Source organism: Bos mutus, chromosome 1 (assembly GCF_027580195.1).
Source record: "Bos mutus isolate GX-2022 chromosome 1, NWIPB_WYAK_1.1, whole genome shotgun sequence".
NCBI classification, from domain to species: Eukaryota; Metazoa; Chordata; class Mammalia; order Artiodactyla; family Bovidae; genus Bos; species Bos mutus.
The window spans coordinates 57,721,716-57,741,197 of NC_091617.1; the positions used below are offsets into that span (position 1 = coordinate 57,721,716).

Consider the following 19,482-nt stretch of genomic DNA (forward strand, 5'->3'; position numbering starts at 1 on the left):
ATACATGGGCCGACACGCTTTAAAAATTTTTTGTGCAAAATTAAAACCCAAAAAGGACTCTCATCCTAGGGCAGTTTTTATTTCTAATATGCAGCCTGCTGGTCTAATGCAGACTGCTTGCCGGAAATCATGAAAATGAACAAGTTGGATAATTAACAGATCAAGGACAGGGATGGGCCTTTAAGAGAAGGTTAGCGAATTTGGGGGCGGTACATCGGTAACAATTCGCGGTGGAGAGCTCCACCAACGCCTGTTGCTGTAGTCTCAGTGAGACTGGCCGACCCACGGCTCTCCTGTACTTCGGAAACCCTCCCGGCTCCGGGGTTTCCCGTATTTCCGCCTCCGCGCCTTCCCCGACCCGAGGCTCCCGAGGCTGCCCCGCCCACGCACCGCCCGCAGGCACCCGCGGGGCCGGGCGGGGTGGGGCGGAGGTGCGGGGCCAGCCCGGGGCCCGACCGCCTGGACCGGCTCCGGGAGCCCGAGCTCGGCTCCTCTGCGCCCCCGGGCGCCCGGGCCGCGGGCCGGGGAGGGGCCTCGCTAGGGCAGGGGGGGCCTTCGCACGTGCGAGCGGGCGGGGATCCCCGGCGCCGGGGGCGGGGCACCCGGAAGCTCACGGACCTGCGGCACTGAACCCCGCCGGCCCGGGGGCGGCGGGGACGCCGCGGGGAGGCGGGAGCACCGCCCGGGCGGCGGCCGGCTGTGGTCACAGGTGGGCGGCAGCAGAGAGCGGAGCCGGGGTCCCCGAGACTCCAGTCATCGCGCCCGTAACCCAGCGGAGCAGAGATCCCGGAGCCGCGTCCGCGCCCCGGGAGAAGCCAACCCTGCTCCTCTCCGCCTCGGCCTCTTTGGCTGTGGCCGCACCTCGGCTCCGGAGCGCAGGTAACTTCCCTCCCAAGGTCATTCTTCGGGCTGGGCGGCGTGGCGTTCTCGGTCCGCCCACGTTCTTGCGATTGACGGGGGCGGTAGAGGCGCGCCCAGCCTGCTGAGGAGAAGCGGGGCTGGACGGCGACCCCGAGCGTTGACCGAGCTCCTCTCCCGAGCCGGGTCGTCGGCCCCAGCGGGTAGACGCTTTGTTTCCGCCCGCAGCCCCGAGGGTGTTTCCATCCGCACCCAAGCTTCGGGCGGGGACAGCTCGGTTCTCCCCAGCCCGCACCCGCAGGTGAGCGCAGCCACCCGCGCCCGGGCTGTCCCGGGCCGCGTAGTCGGCTGTCGTCATGGGAACCGCTGGTGCCCAGACGGCGCTGGTCCTGGATCGGGGGTACCTGGCATTGAAGGCAGCTCGGAAGCGGCTGGAGCCCTAGAGCTCTGCGTCTGGCCAAGGACAGCCAGAAAATCCTGATGAAAAGGGGACCACCTCCCCCTCGTTCTCATTTTTTAATTCTCAGGCGTTGGTGGTTAATCAGAGATGGAAGTGGATGTGTTTACGAGATGTGAGTTGTATTCGTTCCACTTTTCTTTCTGAGGGCTTCGTGTGCCTCGTAGTGACAGGTGGAAATCACGACCCAGAAGGGCACTATGAAGCCAGTGAAGAAAACCAAAGCGGAAGAACCTGAATTGGAGCCCCTGTGCTGCTGCGAGTACATAGATCGAAATGGGGAAAAGAACCACGTGGCTGCTTGTTTGTGTGATTGCCAAGATCTGGACGAAGGGTGTGATAGGTAAGCACTGTGTGTTTCTTGATACTGACCCCACCGGCCCTTTTGAGAACTACTATGTATACTTGGCGCTTAGCCATCCAGACACTAGAATTTGTTCTTCATTCTGTTTCTACTTATCTCCAACTGAAAGTTGTCTTCTGTGTCAAGTGTGAGGGCTTGATAAAGATGAATCATTATTCAGTAGTGCACAACTGTCTGTTCAGCCCAGTTTATTAGGAATTATTATTTCTCATTTAAAGGGAGAAGATGATGGAGAGAACAGGCAGATAATGGAATAGTAGACAAGTTAAATTGTATAAAAAAATAAAATGCAGGCCAGTACAATCTGTAAGTTTAAAATGAACACATTAGTACCAGGAAGTTCCTACATTCTCAGTGGTCTCAGCATTCAGAGACTGACACCTTGGGACTGGCTTGCACTTGGCCACAAAGGGCCTTGAGGGTTGAAAAATCGGTCTCACCCTTCTTTCTGGGGAGGCGATCCAGCAAGAGGCATGATCCTACCCTGGACGGGTTGTTTTCAGCATGAGCAGCAGCACTATCCTGATTGATGGTGTTACATTTGGCTTTTATTTTCACCATTATCCCAAGTGATGAAAATTAACTATCCAAAGAACCAGTTTCTAACATCACTGAAAAAATTTTGTACCAAATAGTAATAACCTGGTCTTTATCCATTTTCTAAGTAATTATATATTTAAAAACTGTTATCACATGGAAAGCATAGTGTGGGGAGGACAAGGATGGTGGAGACTTGCTTTCCCCATTGGTAATTGCTGCTGCTGCTGCTGCTGCTGCTAAGTCGCTTTAGTCGTGTCCAACTCTGTGCGACCCCATAGACGGCAACCCACCAGGCTCCCACGTCCCTGGGATTCTCCAGGCAAGAACACTGGAGTGGGTTGCCATTTCCTTCTCCAATGCATGAAAGTGAAAAGTGAAAGTGAAGTCGCTCAGTCGTGTCCGACTCTTAGCAACCCCATGGACTGTAGCCCACCAGACTCCTCTGTCCATGGGATTTTCCAGGCAAGAGTACTGGAGTGGGGTGCCATTGCCTTCTCCACATTGGTAATTACTTCTGGTTTAAAAAAAGTCAATGAAATGGTATATTGCTGACTTACATCTTGGGTGTGTTAATCTTGCCATGAGAAGCATTCCTGGGGACTACTGCAGTCTAGTATTCCATAACCCCTTTATAATTCTTCCTTGACAGTGTGTATAATGTCTTATTATTGTTTAGTGCTAAGTTGTGTCCAGCTCTTTTGCAACCCCATGGACTGTAGTCCCTAAGGCTCCTCTGTCTATGGGATTTCCCAGGCAAGAATACTGGAGTAGGTTGTAATTTCCTTCTCCAGGGGATCTCTCTGATCTAGGGGTCAAACCCATGTCTCCTGCATTGCAGGTGGATTCTTTACCACTGAGCCACCTAAAAGGCCCTGTATAATCTTTTACAGGTACCTTTAAGTATAGGTTCTTTAGACTTAGGTAAAATCCTAAGATTTTCCATCCTGAGAAAATGGAGCACTTTGGACTAATGAATGGAGAAATGATGCCTTTTCTGTAACCTGCATCACTCAAAACCACTGCTTTTCCATTAGCCTTCTAACTCTTCCTGCCTCCCAACCCTTGAGATCTGAGCTGCCCCTGAGTTCCCTTCTCTTCATATCCTTCTCTGGAGATGAGCTCCCAGCGTTTCCATAAACGTGCTGCTCTGTATGCCTCCCGTATAATTAGTTCCCATTCATTTCCAGGTCTAGCCCTATTCTTTAAAATTCTAAATTTCTAAAATTGATGTTATCCTTCCTTCAACTGTTCCTTTCCATAATAGCCTAAGTATGCAAAAAATTCAACAATACCACCTGTCCACCAGACTCCGTCATTTGAGTCATACTAGTGTGATCTCTTTTCTCAGCTATTTGTAAGGCAACCATTTTGCCTTTTTGCATTTCTTTTTCTTGATCACCGCCTCCTGTACAGTGTCACGAACCTCCGTCCATAGTTCTTCAGGTACTCTGTCTATCAGATCTAATCCCTTGAATCTGTTTGTCACTTCCACTGTATAATTGTAAGGGATTTGATTTAGGTCATACCTGGATGGTCTAGTGATTTTCCCTACTTTCTTCAGTTTAAGTCTGAATTTTGGCATAAGGAGATCTCTTCAAGAAAGTTAGAGATACCAAGGGAACATTTCATGCAAAGTTGGGCACAATGAAGGACAGAAATGGTATGGATCTGATAGAAGCAGAAGATATTAAGAAGAGGTGGCAAGAATACACAGAAGAACTATATAAAAAAGGTCTTCATGACCCAGATAATCACAATGGTATAATTACTCACCTACAGCCAGACATCCTGGAATGTGAACACAAGTGGGCCTTAAGAAGCATTACTAGGAACAAAGCTAGTGGAGGTGATAGAATTCCAGTTGAGCTATTTCAAATCCTAAAAGATGATGCTGTGAAAGTGCTGCACTCAATATGCCAGCAAATTTGGAAAACTCAGCAGTGGCCACAGGACTGGAAAAGATCAGTTCTCATTCCAATCCCAAAGAAAAGCAGTGCTGAAGAATGCTCAAGCTACTGCACAATTGTACTCATTTCACACGCTAGCAAAGTAATACTCAAAATTCTTCAAGCCACATTTCAACAGTACACGAACCATGAACTTCCAGATGTTCAAGCTGGATTTAGAAAAGGCAGAGGAACCAGAGATCAAATTGCCAACATCCACTGGATCATAGAAAAAGCAAGAGAGTTCCAGAAAAACATCTACTTCTGCTGTATTGTACGCCTGACTGTGTGGATCATTACAGACTGTGGAAAATTCTTAAAGAGATGGGAATATCAGACCACATGACCTGCCTCCTGAGAAATCTGTATGCAGGTCAAGAAGCAACAGTTAGAACTGGACATGGAACAATAGACTGGTTCCAAACTGGGAAAGGAGTACGTCAAGCCTGTATATTGTCACCATGTTTATTTAATTTATATGCAGAGTACATCATGCGAAATGCTGGACTGGATGAAGCACAAGCTGGAATCAAGATTGCTGGGAGAAATATCAATAACCTCAGATATGCAGATGACACCACCCTCATGGCAGAAAGCGAAGAAGAACTAAAGAGCCTCTTGATGAAAGTAAAAGAGGAGAGTGAAAAAGTTGGCTTAAAGCTCAACATTCAGAAAACTAAGATCATGGCATCCGGTCATGATCACTTCATGGCAAATAGACAGGGAAACAATGAAAGCAGTGAGAGACTTTATTTTGGGGGGCTTCAAAATCACTGCAGATGGTGACTGCAGCCATGAAATTAAAAGACACTTGCTCCTAGGAAGAAAACCTATGACCAACCTAGACAGCATATTAAAAAGCAGAGACATTACTTTGCCTCAAAGGTCTGTCTAGTCAAAGCTTTTTTCCTCCAGTAGTCATGTATAGATGTGAGAGCTGGACTATAAATAAAGCTGAGTGCCAAACAATTGATGCTTTTGAACTGTGGTGTTGGAGAAGACTCTTGAGAGTCCCTTGGACTACAAGGAGATCAAACCAGTCTATCCTAAAGGAAATCAGTCCTGAATGTTCATTGGAAGGACTGATGCTGAAGCTGAAACTTCAATACTTTGGCCACCTGATGCGAAGAACTGGAAGAGACCCTGATGTTGGGAAAGATTGAAAGCAGGAGGAGAAGGGGATGATGGAGGATGAGATGGTTGGATGGCAATCACTGACTTGACGGACATGAGTTTGAGCAAGCTCTGGGAGTTGGTGATGGACAGGGAAGCCTGGCGTACTGCAGTCCATGGGGTCGCCAAGAGTCGGACACAACTGAGGGACCAAACTGAACTGAGTGTGATCTCTACGCTTCCTGACGCTACCCCCTGCCCTCCTGAACTGGTTTACTCTCCAGGTGCAGGATGGGTTTTGTGCTGCACTCAGGTCTCTCCAGGAGAAGGCAATGGCACCCCACTCCAGTACTCTTGCCTGGAAAATCCCATGAGTGGAGGGGCCTGGTAGGCTGCAGTCCATGGGGTTGCGAAGAGTCAGATACGACTGAACGACTTAGCAGCAGCAGCAGCAGCAGCAGCTGGTCTCTCCACAGAACGCCTCCTTGCCTTCCTCCCCACCCAGATGAGTACTAGCCAGCATCAAGTTCCAGCACAGATTCCCTTTTCCACAAAGACCCCTGTGATGACTCCACCCAGAAATGTGTCCTCTCTTCTGAGCATACTTTACAGTGTTGGCCTGTATAGTTCATTGGGCGATTTTATTATTTTGTCACTTATCTAATATTTCTTGAATTCCTGTGTTGTCTTCACAACTAGATTGTAAATGGTTTTTTTGAGAGTTTTATGTCTCGACACCTACCCAAGTCTAAACAGTACTTAGGTGGAATATGTGTGTATTCCCTTGTATTTGTTCCATGTAGAAATAGTTCTGTTAAATATCTAAATATTTTATCATTTGAATTAAAAAATTATACATGAATCTGTAAGGCTCTTGTTTAATAGTAAGGAAGTTAAACCCTTGGCCTTTGGCATCTTTTATCATTTACCTTGCTGTCTGGCCTGCAGTGTGGGGTGGTTTTTAATTCAACAAACATGTACCATGGGCCTTCTCTGTGCTCTTTCTGAATAGATGGATCACGTGTAAGTCCGTGCAGCCTGAGACCTGTGAAAAGATCATGGACACGATCTCAGACCGCCTCCGGATTCCTTGGCTTAGGGGAGCCAAGAAAGTTAACATTAGCATCCTTCCCCCACTGTTCCTGCTGCCTGTCTTCCTCCGAGTGGCTTCCTGGCATTTTCTCCTTGGGGTGGTGGTTTTGACCTCCCTCCCCGTGCTGGCTCTGTGGTACTACTACCTCACTCACAGAAGGAAAGAACAGACTCTGTTTTTCCTGAGCCTCGGACTGTTCTCTCTGGGCTACATGTACTATGTGTTCCTGCAGGAAGTGGTCCCCAAGGGGCGTGTGGGGCCCACTCGGCTGGCTCTTCTTACCTGCGGGTTATTGCTCATCCTCTTCGCCTTGTACAGAGCCAAGAAGAATCCAGGCTACCTCAGAAACCCAGCACACAATGACAGGGCTCTAAGTGGCAGCCAGGTCGAATGCCTGAACAGAAAAGGGCCTGAGAAGCCCAAGGGGTTCCCCAGCGCAGATCTGTCTGGCGGTCTCAACAACCGCGCACCCAAGGATGAGACTAAGGACTCCCCGAGGACGTCGGCCGGAAGCCCGGCCAAAGGGAAGGACGACTGGTGCGCCAAGTGCCAGCTGGTGCGGCCAGCCCGGGCGTGGCACTGCCGGATCTGCGGCATCTGTGTGAGGAGGATGGATCACCACTGTGTCTGGTATGTTGGAAAGATCTGGAGGCTTGCGGAGCCTACAGAAGCCCTCCTGAGACTCGCGGGGCGTGCTTTCCCTTTGTTTCCATCCTCGTCTCTCCCGCTCCCAGCTTTACACCTTGTAGATATTTGTGGGCTGTATATGGTGTTGCCACTTAGTCATCGGTTTTTCGAGCTTCACAAATTTAGTTCTTTTCAGTCATTTCCTGAAGGTGTTTTTTTTTTTTTGGGCTTTCTCTTCTTAGCTGCCCCTCATTTTCTCCTTACTAAGAGAGAGGTATCTACAGTTGAATGACATTTAAAAAAAGAATGTATTAGAAGTAATACAGGTGCGTCTCCCTCACAGAGCTTAGGAACATGTTCCTGTACCTCTAGGTGACTCTTATCCTCTGACTGTGTATTCTTCCATCATTTAGATGTACCAGTGATTTCTAGTCTACATTCTTAAGGCTCTTCCAGATAATTCCCTATCTGGTTATCTGTGCAGAAGTGGGCTTTTTTGGGGCACTTCTCTGCTGCCCAGTGACAAATGAGGACACCTGAGGCCCGTAAGATGTGAAATGTGACTTTTAAAGAAAATGTTGCAGCTTCACTGACTAAATCTTAAAAGGGGTGTGATTCACTCAGATATGAATGTTCTCAGTAGCTTGTTCACAACTTTCTTGCTCTTGAGGCAGTCACAGTCAGTGAATTACTCTTTTTACGCCTAGCATTCTGATCATGTTCCACTCTCCCTCTTAGAAGGGGATGTGGAAAAGGGTGCTGACCGCCCGGACGGCACAGAAGCGGACCTTAAGTTCAAGGCTTGTGAACAGGGACAGCTGTTTTTCTGGGGCTTTGGGCTTTAGGAGTAAACAGGTATTTTCATTTTTAGGTTTTCTTCTTCTCTGTCTTCATCATTTATTCTCATGTATGCCTGTGTATGTGCGTGTGGGGTGGTGGTGGTCCATTTGCAAGCGCTGGTTTGCAGAGGGCCTGACAGCCTCGCTTATGAGATCTCTGCCCATGGATTATCCTGATGTGCCCGTCCACGTGCCCTGCAAACGGCCATGACATGGAACTCTGTACATGACAAGTAGTCTGCATACTATTGAGCTGTTCTCCAGCCCCACACTGCATTTCTAACCTCCTGGAATCTTTTATTAATATATGTATTTAATAGGGTTTTTTTTCCCACACTGTGTAATACTTCTGATTTAGCATTTTTAAGTTTTTATAACTCTGATACCATCTTATCCTTATGGCAGTGATGACAGTGTTAACTCTTAACACTGGGTGACAGACCTCACTAATATCTAGAAAGATTTCTTAGCTGTGTTTTACTTTTCACGTACTCTTGTCCTTAAACTAATGAGATGATTTCTCTTTGCAAAGATTAGAGAATGTAAGAGTACATCTCTCAGCAGACGAAATTTTAATTCCCTAAAAGTGGAAAACAAGAGAACATATTTTTTTTAATAACTGAAATGCATACTATCCCTGTATTAAATGCTTTCTTGTTTATTGAGTTACATAGAGAACTTTTAAAGACATGTTTGCTTTCTTCCCCCTTGTGCTGTTTTGAGGATAAATAGCTGTGTCGGAGAATCAAACCATCAAGCATTTATACTTGCCCTTTTGGTCTTCCTGCTCACCTCGGTGTATGGGATAACGCTGACCTTGGACACCATCTGTACAGACAGAAGTGTCTTCACAGCTCTCTTCTATTGCCCTGGAGTTTATGCAAATTACAGGTGAGATCCCCATACAGGGGCCCCTGGAAGAGGGAGTGGATTTGCAGTCAGCATAAGGGGCTGTGATCTGCGGCTGGGTGAGGAGTTCTCACCCAAAACACGGGACAGGTTCTAGGGGTGCTGGGTAGCCCCAGAATTGCTAGTACACAACTGTGCACTGGATATGTGCATTTTTCTCGGGTGATGTCACAAGGAGCACTGACCTTAAAAAGTGAGGAACTAGTGCTCTCCAGGTAAGACCAGGCTTACTCAGGGACTTCAAGTGACCACTGGCATGCCAAAGGTAGCTGAAACTGCAATAACTCTCAGTCTCTGGGGATGAGTATCAGGGGATGTTTCACTTCATTGCTGCTTTCTGGTGCTCTGTAGCCCAGTCTTAATTTATTGCTTCTGACCCTTTTCTGAAATGCTTACAATCTCTATAACCTTTCTTTTCTATTTAACCTCCATTGATTTTTTTTTTCTGTTCTACTTTTTTTTTTTTAATCACCACTCATGATCACTATAGTATCTAGGTCAAAATTTCCTTCAGCGTTTTTAGGTTGGGGCCCATTTATCTAATGTGAGGATTGCCATGTTTTAACAGAAGCTGGAATTTTTTTAGCTTTGGCCTAGCCCCCCATCCCCCTCACTCAAAACTCTGCTTTAGGACATTTATCACAAGCCACTAAGAATAGTAGTTACTGAAGAATTTCACCACCTATGAAGACTCAACATAAAGAGGAAAGGACACTCTTAACCCGAGGAGGGCCCGTCTGTTCTAATGCCCATGAATGTCTGGGTCTGTAATAGCAAGGAGCAGAGCTGTCCATGGACTGGTACAGACAAGCGCCTGGGCAGACAAAGCAGACTGTCCTGAAAACAAAGAGTGAGAAGAAAGCAAAGGACCTTGAGGGTCCTTGTATGTTAGTAAGCATGAGTTTTTAACCTGTGGGCCTCATAAATGAAACGAGGAACATAGTCCAGCTACTATGTTCTCAGTGCTGTGGACCAACGATTCACGTCTCCTCCCTGGGTCTTAGTTGTTCTCATCTTTGAAGTGCTTTAATCATCCCTTTCAGCTTAACAGTGAAGATTCTGAACCAGTTTCCAGCTAACTCATTTGCACATGTTGACTGAAAATAACCAATTGGCAGACATCAGATGAGCTGGAAGGGGCTTTCTTGCCCCATGGGGTTTTGTTTGGTTTGCAGAAGTGGGGTTTGAAATGTGGTTGTGCTCCTGATACTCCTGCGGAGCTGACCAGGAAAGGGCTGCCTGTGCGGGGAGCTGTCCTCTGACTTGTGCTCAGCAACCTGAGAGGACGGAGATGAATAACCTCAGCATTGCTCATCAGAGAAGGCAATGGCACCCCACTCCAGTCTCTTGCCTGGAGAATCCCATGGACAGAGGAGCCTGGTGGGCTGCAGTCCATGGGGTCGCTAAGAGTCGGACACGACTGAGTGACTTCACTTTCACTTTTCACTTTCATGCATGGAGAAGGAAATGGCAACCCACTCCAGTGTTCTTGCCTGGAGAATCCCAGGGACGGAGGAGCCTGTTGGGCTGCCGTCTATGGGGCTGTACAGAGTCGGACACGACTGACGCGACAGCAGCAGCAGTAGCAGCAGCATTGCTCCTGGGTTCCCACCAACAGTTCCTGGAGGGACGTTTTCGGCAATCTCATGGCGCCTTTATTTTCTTCTGCATTGAAAACAATTTAGGAATTATTCATTCAGCAAACAGATTTTGAATGGTGTTGTGTCAGGTATTGTGTTGGTTGTATGGGGGCTGCAAAACACACAAAACGGTCCTTACTGTTCCCGTTTCACACCCTAGAAAAGGGGGCACCAGTAATGATAAAATAGGACATCTTAATAGTCATAAATGAAGCAGGTATTGGCATTCCGAGGATGGGAAAGGTGGGGTAATCAGAGAAGGTGCCAGAGTCCTTAGGAGTAAGTACTGTGTGTGTAAAATGGTACCATGCGGACGGCTTTCTCAACGCGAAGCGTCGGCCACCCTGACCTGCCTTTCCCGTTCCCAGCTCGGCTCTGTGCTTCACCTGCGTGTGGTACTCTGTGATCATCACGGGGAGCATGGCCTACATCTTCCTAATCCAGCTGATAAACATCAGCTACAACGTGACCGAGAGGGAGGTACAGCAGGCCCTGCGACAGAAGACGGGGCGCCGGCTGCTCTGCGGGCTCATCGTGGACACAGGCCAGTACAATCGGGGCTTCCTGCGGAACTGGCACCAGTTCTCCACCCTGGGCGCGCACCCCTTCCACCACCCTGCCGAGGACATTGTCTGAGTGCCTTCTGTACGGCTCCAGGGGTGGGGGGTGGCTCCTCCCTCTGCTCCCTTGCGTCGGACACTTCGGTACACGCAGGATGCTCATGTTTATCCCTTGTTTCCTAAAGGCATTATAGGGCCATGCTCAGGTTTAGGCGCTGGACTGGGAAGAAATGAGTTTTTCTGACTTGATAACTTAAAAAGAGATTTTTATATCTAAGAGGTAAAAGTAGAGCCATTCCTTTCCAGTCACCTTACTAACTAAGTCACCATAAGTTGCGGATTGCTAATGCACAAACGGATAGAAGCAGTTCCCACCCATTACTATGGGAGAAAGAGCCTTGGATCAGGAGAGTTTCTAGTCCCTCTTTCAATTCTGAATAGCCATTCGACCCTCAGTCAAGCCCCTTCGCCGAGTCTCAGGTTTACCTGTCAAGTGGGTACTGATGCCTGCCCTGGCTACCTCACAGAGCGGATGTTGGGGGGCGGGGGTCCCGTGAGGGATGGGTTATGTTAGAAAACAGAAAAAACAACTAAAGCACCAGAGAGGTATGAAGTATTATTAGGAGAATCCTAAGACTGGAAAAAATATTTGTAGGTCAGAATACTGAAGCTAGTATTATTGGAGTAATCCGTTTTCAGCATTTCAGAGTGAAAAACAGATCCTCAAATACCATGTTGTACAGTTAGGGGAATTTCTCTTTCTGAAGTATTAGATGTTAACTACTCAAATAGATGACCAGATGGATTTATGCTATCATCTGATATTGAAAGGATAGTTGATGATTTTAAGCATAATTATTACTAGTATAATGTACAGTGGTCATGAGTTTAGGTGATGAGTTCTTATATTTACCTTACTTCTTATGTATTTATTCTGTTTGGATTTACTCCAAGTAACTCCAGTAGGCATCAATGTTTTTTCCTTCCCATGTTTTGCCTGGTCAGGTGCTTGCACACTTGTGACAATGACTGGACAAGAACAGACACTCCTGTGGGAAACAGTTCACTCTCTTTCTGGGTAGGGTGGCTGGTTATATCAAGGGCTTGACGTTTTTGTTCACGTAAGTAATTCAGATACTGTCAGCAACAGCACTAAGTTGCAAAAACCAGTCTTTTGGCGTTCACATTGTTCTGGCATGAGCTCTATTTGAGCGGCTGATTGATGTCTTCCCACTTAACTTGCACCTTCTTCTCATTCACCTTGCCCAAGATAGAAGTGTCTCACTGGGAGAGAAGAAACAGGGTATATGTGGTTTCCACTAATTAATAGATTACTGTTCTTCCCTAGTTCTTCCTAAATTGTTTCTTTAATCATATCTCAAAATGGAAAATGTATAAAGGATTAACTATTTGGCATGGGCCCATTCTGCCATAGAATTAAGATGAGGCAATTGATATCACATGGGGAAAATACCCTCTTGAAATACTTGGTTTTGTACCTGTACTTCTTTATAAAACCCCAAAGAATTCATGAGTTCTTAAATTTGCCTTGGCTTATAGCTTAACATAGGAAAAATATTTCCAGCTTTTTCAGTCTTTCTGTGTGTGCTGCTGTAGCAAGAGGTTTATAAAGGTCGAGAGGAAACATTGCTACTTGTACATCTCTGCCCTCTGCAGCTGGCACCACCCCTAGTCCTGCCATTAATCAAGGCTCTCCTCAAGACACAAACCACATTTTTATACAAGCTTGTCATTGCTCTCCCCAGAGATGGACTGTTTAATGAATGATAGACTCCATATTACATTGATGATGAGCCAACGAGCAAGTCTGGGGATGTTAGCAGTCTGTGGTTTGTATAGTAATGCCCTATCCCTGGCCCAGAATCAGGCATTTATTTGGAATTCATTGGAGCTGATATAACTAATTTCTTTATGTATGGGTTGGAGATAAGAGAGAGTAATAATGTCAAGGACAGCACACGTGGCCAGAAATCTCTGATTATAGTCTCCTGAATGCCAGATTCAGAGCCAACTCAGATTGTTTAGCAATTGATAATAAAATTAACAGAAATGTTAGGATAGTCCGTAATCTTGGCCTCTGGCCAAATCTTTAGCAACAATGAAAATACAGTGTGCTGAAGATGTGTGTCTGCTCAGAGGCTCAGTTGTGTCCCTTTTGTGACCCCATGACTGTAGCCCCCCAGGCTCCTCTGTCTATGGGATTCTCCTGGCAAGAATACTGGAGTGGAATGCCATTTCCTCCACCAGGGGATATTCCCAACCCAGGGATCACATCTGCATCTCTTACATCTCCTGCATTGGCAAGCAGATGCTTTACCACTTGCGCCACCTGGGAAGTCCCCAGCTGAAGATGAGGAGTACTCAAAAGACCAGACTGATCTGAGAGAATGAGGAATGATCACCATCTTTATAACAACACACCCCCAATAGGGTTACCTGCATGGGCAATTCACTGTTTTCCCTCACTCAGATAAGGACTTTCTTTGCATATTATTCTGGCTGATTGTAATTAAGGTGCTTGTTTGAAGTTCTTTGAGAACTTCATGATTGGCAGTTTATAGAAGAAAGCACAAACCTTTGCAAAGCTCAGTGGTTTTGTGGAGGTAAAAGCCTATTGAAGTATTTGCACCAAAAGGACCAGCAGCCAAGGGACTATCTGTGAGCAGTTTCTGTAGACTCTGAGACGTCCTTTAGCTGTACTCCTGGACTTTCAAGCCTTTTTACCATCTGGAACCATATGAGGGATTTTGTTCTTTTAAAGGACAAGGTCTCTGTGAATGAATGAACCCCAGAGAATGGTGGTGGTAACCGTGGGGAATTGCCCAGCAAACCTGAAGCCCATAGTTTCTTGGCCGTAGGAGCAGGCTTGCCCCAATGTGGTGCAGACAAGTGGGTCTCCCCCTGTCACCCCACATCCTCAGCCTCTGTTAAACATACTGGATGTGGAGTTTACTAAATGATCTACTGTGATCTGACCACTTATATTATGGTCATGCCACTGTGTCCTCTTCCTGGGGAAGAGAAAGTGTTCCACTTGGAAGAGGGAGAAACCATTAAGGATCAGGACTGCATAAAGGGAGAACATCCTTCAGTACTCAAAAACGTTTCTTATGCTACCCAAAGAGTACTTTGTGGTTATTGCTGGTCACACCTGAAGCAAGCTGACCATCCGTTGACAATGCCTTTTTGGTAGGTTTCTCTGATGCTGCTGAAGTCAAGCCTTAAGTGTGTTTTGGGAATGCTGGGCTGCCCTTCTCATGTCAGCCACCCGTGTGTGTGTGTTTAGGACCCTGTAAATCTTTGCTTTCCAAGTAGTGGTGGTTTCCTTGGGTGAATGAAGTACTTGTCTTCCAGTGTACCATCTGCCTAGCAGAAAGACTGCTGCGGACTTCCTCTTATGCAGTAGTCCTTGGTACTTGTAACATTTTTAGCAAGAAAAAATTTTCTATACTAGAATCTTCCACTGCCAGAAGACACAATGCTGGTAAGGTTCTCTGTAAGAGTGACCATTTGCTTAATAGGCTATTTCCTTTGGGTAGGCTGTTAGCCTTTTTATTATAAAACTCAACTTATATAGGCAAAAATATGACATCTTGAAGCACAGTTTTAACCAGGATGTTTAAAAATTAATGTTTTGTGAGGTTTAAGGTCTCTTTAAATTAGGTAAGTAGGTTTATATGACAACTTCATTTTAGCCATATTTTGGTATCCTGTATTTTAAAAAGCATTTCCTCAAATAAGAAATGGATAATGGAAACTTTTGCTTGAGGCACCTGTTTGGAAAATGGTTTTCTCATCAGCAGCTTGACAAGTGTGCCATTTTGTATTAAACATTACAGATGTGATGCAGGTGGTGAATGAGAAGTAAGCTTCACTTAATGCTGAAGAAAATTCAGTATGTTCTTGTGGATGTTTGTTGTGACTAATACAAACTTTTTGCAAAATCAGCTACATTTAATCCTGTTTCTAATGGATAGTTATTCCCACTTCAGTTGGCACAAAGCTTTTCACTGTAGTAGCAGCAGCAGGTCAAAAACTGGTTGAACAGAGACCTTCTTTAGGGGTTGTGACTATTTCCGTCAGGCCTGTGACTCGTCACTACTCTAACCTTCCTGATGGCATCTTTTACTTCTAGAAAAATCATACTTTTAAGAGCAAAGCTTTAAAACCACAGCTAGTCTATTCTAGTTATGGATGCAACTAAAATCTGCTGTTTCTTCAGATGGTGCCACTGACAAGATGCTGTGTTACAGAACTCACAAACTCATCATGTTGTGATCCTATAGTCTGCGTGATTTTGACCGTTTGAGTTGTTAGGGCTTCTGAGCCTTTTCATTTGATTGCATTTCTGGGTCTGATTTTAGACTAGAGGAAGCCCAGGAAAATTTATTTAATATTATATTTCATATTTAATGTAACTAACTCAGCAACGCTAGAGGGGATTTCTGAAGCCAACTCTGGAGGCTGTGGGCTAAATGTTTTGCACTGTTTTTATACTTGTATTCGTATCCTCTTATCACCTCAGACACAAGGCCTTTCAAATGGAAATTTAAAGACTGACTGCCATTCATGTAAAATAATGTACTGTGACCAAGTTGTTTAAATGGAAAATAAAGTGCTTTCTCTAAGGAAAATAGTTGATGCTTCTTGGTTTGTCTCCTGAACTCTTGAGCCTTAAGAAAGGCCTGCATTAGAGCTGGGCTGCCTCTCTGGCTACCTGTCCTGTCCACGCTGTGGATGGAAACTGCCCCCAGCCCTCAACTGTTCTTTTCCTTGTGGTTACTTTTCCAGTTGTCTAGGCTGGGGGTACTGCTTATTCGGGCATTGTACTAGCAACAATGTTTCATTTGTTTTTGGCTGGGCAGCATGTGCAAATTTAGTCCCCCAGGGATCAAACCTGCCTCCCCATCCCCCCTCCACTGGGGCTTGGAGTCTTAACCACCGGACTGCCAAGGAAGTCCAGCAGTAACATTTTAAATCATATCTTTTTTAAATTGGAGGCTAATTACTTTACTTTGCCCACCTTTTGGCCTTTGGCCACCTGATGTGGAGAGCTGACTCATTTGAAAAGACCCTGATGCTGGGAAAGATTGAGGGCTGGAGGAGAAGGGGACGACAGAGGATGAGATGGTTGGATGGCATCACTGACACAATGGATATGGGTTTGGGTGGACTCCGGGAGTTGGTGATGGATAGGGAGGTCTGGCGTGCTGTGGTTCATGAGGTCACAAAGAGTCGGACACGACTGAGCGACTGAACGGAACTGAACTACTTTACAATATTGTAGTGGTTTTTGCCATACACTGACATCAATCAGCCATGGGGGTACATGTGTCGCCCATGCTGAACCCCGCTCCCACCTCCCTCCCCATCCCATCCCTTAGGGTTGTCCCAGTGCACCAGCCCTGAGCGCCCTGTCTCATGCATTGAACATGGACTGGTGATCTATTTCACATATGGTAACATACATGTTTCAATGCTATTCTCTCAAATCATCCCACTCTTGCCTTCTCCCAGAGTCCAAAAGTCTGTTCTTTATAGCTGTGTCTTATTTTGCTGTCTTGCATACAGGGTCATTGTTACCATCTTTCTAAATTCCATATATATATGTTAATATACTGTATTGGTGTTTTTCTTTCTGACTTACTTCACTCTGTATAATAGGCTCCAGTTTCATCCACCCTATTAGAACTGATTCAAATGCATTCTTTTTAATAGCTGAGTGATACTCCATTGTGTATATGTACCACAGCTTTCTTATCCATTCGTCTGCTGATGGACATCTAGGTTGCTTCCATGTCCTGGCTATTATAAACAGTGCTGCGATGAATATTGGGGTACACGTGTCTCTTTCAATTCTGGTTTCCTCGGTGTTTATGCCCAGCAGTGGGATTGCTGGGTCATATGGTAGTTCTATTTCCAGTTTTTTAAGGAATCATCACACTTTTGTTATAGTTTGCATTCCCACCAACAGTGTAAGAGGGTTCTCTTTTCTCCGCACCCTCTCCAGCATTTAAATTGTATCTTTATGATACAGCAGCAAGAAATTGTTAGGTCATTTACTAAGTTTCTTGCTAAGTAGGTCATTTTCTAAGTTATTGTCCTGTGTCTCTTCAGAGGGTTTCTATAGGTAGGTAAAAAGTCCTTGCTGAAACAATCAGAATGTGGACTGCTGAAGACTCAATTTCTACTGATGCTTGAGGTGAAATCAAAGCAAAATAAAGCTTAAGAGAGAAAACTTAAGCTTTCTGCAATTTATTTATTTAGACCCCTGGCAGGTTTATATGAGGGATCCACCCTTCTTTATCTACTGGCTTGGCATTAAAACAAAATTGGTATTTTATTTCTGACTGCTAATACCAGCCAGTGTGCTAAAGATAGGTGAAAACAGATTGTGATTTAGACAGGAAGAGGTTAACTATGAGCTGTTTTTAGTCCGTTTCTTTAGTGGCCATTAGTCTTAGAGTTTTTAGATGATGACTACGATCATATTAAAGGAAAAGATAAGTGAGAATAGGGACACTGGAAGAAATAAAGCTCAAATAGTGTTTTTTTTTGTATCTGAGTAAATCATAATACATCTTCCATAGAAGAAGAATATGTCATTTTGTAGGTGGTGTAGCTAGATATCCCTTCTAGGAAGTAAGAGACAATAACACGATTTATTGAACAACACACAGAATTTTATTGCCAACTCAAATTTTAAGCTTACCAAATAGTTATAGTTACCTCAGGGCTGCAAGAGACTGTCTCATTTTACTGTGTGCATTTACTGCCTGAATTTGTTGTTATGTGCATTTACTTTGTAATGAAAACTTTTTGTTCTAGCAGGTAACTCTTTCAGACAGTTCACAGGAATGTTGTGTCAGTCTTTACATTCTTTAGCACCTTAAAGATTAAAACATTCTTTGAATTCAAGATAAGTACCCTGATGCTGGGAAAGACTGAAGACAGAAGGAGAAGAGGGCGACAGGATGAGATGGCTGGATGGCATCACTGATTCAATGGACATGAACTTGGGCAAACTCTGGGAGATGGTGAGGGACAGGGAGGCCTGGGGTGCTGCAGTCCATGGGATTGCAAAGAGTTGGACACTGCTTGGCAACTGAACAACAAGCTTGATACATAGATCAAGCTGAGCTGAGGATTAGAAGACAGATTGAATGTGTTATTTCAAGTTTGCAGCTGGAAGCGTGAGCTGACATTTTAACAGATTGCTGGACGGCCTTTGATAGTCTTTGCTTTTGGAGTTCTCTTCACATTATAAAAGTGCACTGAGGAGAAGGATCTTTGGTTCCCCGGTTTCTCTGAAATCAGGAGACGCTGCTGCCTTTGCAGTGACTTCCCAGAGTGCCTTTTGATCCAGTTTTCCATCAGGTGGGCAACATGGACAGCGTCTGGCAGAATGCCTGTTGCTGATGCTAAGGGACTAGATGACTGGCCCTCCTTTTCTAAGGACTCACTGTTTTAAATTTCTATTTAGTTAAAGTTCCATTTGTCAACAATTCACATTAAGCTATAAGGACACATTTTCCTGCACAGTCTTAGGCAAAGAAACATTGTCCTTTTTAAAGTTTATGATACTAAAAATATATAGGGTACATCTGAACAGCAGAGCCCAAGACTGTTCCTTTGGATGGTCCTGCTGTGATAAATGCTTTAGTGGGCTGATTAGCAATCCAAGAGAGATCAAAGAAGGAAGTGTACATTCACAAAATAATTTCTTTGGTCCAAAAAGTATGTGACAGAACATAAGCCATATATTTGCGCGTATACATGGGTGGGGGGAGGTAACCCACATACGGACCGATGAAACTCCCATTGTAAGCACTGCACTGCGCCTGCGTGGGCTGTGGCCCCCTGTCCACCACAGACTCCTTACCCAAGGGCCGAGCATCTGAGTGCTGCACGGCCGAGTCACAGCAGTGTGAACATCTGGAAATCTGGAAGAATTTCAGCTACCTTCCTACGGAGCTGCTCGCGCCTCTCTTCTTTTTCTCTTTCCTCTTTTGTAAATTTTGCAAACTTCTTCCATGTCTGAAACATGATCCAGAGAATCCTCCTTTAACAATAAAAAGAGAAAAAGTGATATACTGAGGAAAAGTTAACTTTCCATCAATCTGTGCTGAAAACTTTAAAAAATCACCTTTATTGTGAATAAAACGTTATAGGAAAGATACAGAAGTCACAGTTGGGATTCAGACAGTATGAACACGGTGAAGAGAATGAAGCAGCAGCAGCGGGTGGGTGGTCAGGGGACCCCTCTGTGAGAAGAGGACGTCTGAGCCGAGCACCGGTGGCCTCTTGAGTGCACCAGCCAGGGGACGCGCTCCGCAGGGAGGAGCACCTTACGGGAGAGGTGGGACTAGAGGAGCGGGGGCTCGAGCAGCCAAAGCGCTTGTGGTGGAGGTGCTGGGACCCTGCTGCAGCCTGTGCAGCACACGCCAGTTACAAGCATCGAGGTCCTGGTGCTTGGACATATATGGTTTAAAAAGCCCACTGAAATTTAAAAAAC

General features: G+C 45.6%; 2 protein-coding genes across 5 annotated transcripts in view; one reads left to right on the top strand and one right to left on the bottom strand.

Moving 5' to 3' along the window:
- Positions 1 to 269: 269 nt before the first annotated feature.
- On the top strand, positions 270 to 15,990 carry ZDHHC23 (zinc finger DHHC-type palmitoyltransferase 23). Of its 3 annotated transcripts, none has more exons than XM_070369577.1 (5): positions 270 to 879; positions 1,464 to 1,658; positions 6,291 to 7,001; positions 8,570 to 8,728; positions 10,755 to 15,990. In XM_070369577.1, exons 2-5 carry the CDS (start codon positions 1,516 to 1,518, stop codon positions 11,020 to 11,022), a joined length of 1,281 nt encoding a protein of 426 aa, XP_070225678.1. In that variant the 5' UTR covers positions 270 to 879; positions 1,464 to 1,515; the 3' UTR covers positions 11,023 to 15,990. The 3 variants fall into 3 exon arrangements, with proteins under 3 accessions (XP_070225678.1, XP_070225669.1, XP_005906370.1); XM_070369568.1 differs by having other exon boundaries at positions 271 to 879; positions 1,483 to 1,658; positions 8,561 to 8,728; positions 10,755 to 15,988; XM_005906308.2 differs by having other exon boundaries at positions 271 to 879; positions 8,561 to 8,728; positions 10,755 to 15,986.
- Positions 15,991 to 17,560: 1,570 nt separating this feature from the next.
- The window catches only part of CCDC191 (coiled-coil domain containing 191), a 103,954-nt gene continuing 102,032 nt past the window's right edge, over positions 17,561 to 19,482 (bottom strand). The window contains exon 16 of one of the 2 annotated variants that reach the window (XM_070369553.1): positions 17,561 to 19,029. In XM_070369553.1, the coding sequence (XP_070225654.1) occupies positions 18,885 to 19,029 (145 nt within the window). In that variant the 3' untranslated portion in view covers positions 17,561 to 18,884. The remainder of the gene's footprint in view (positions 19,030 to 19,482) is intronic. The other variant, XM_014481650.2, reaches the window with a different exon arrangement.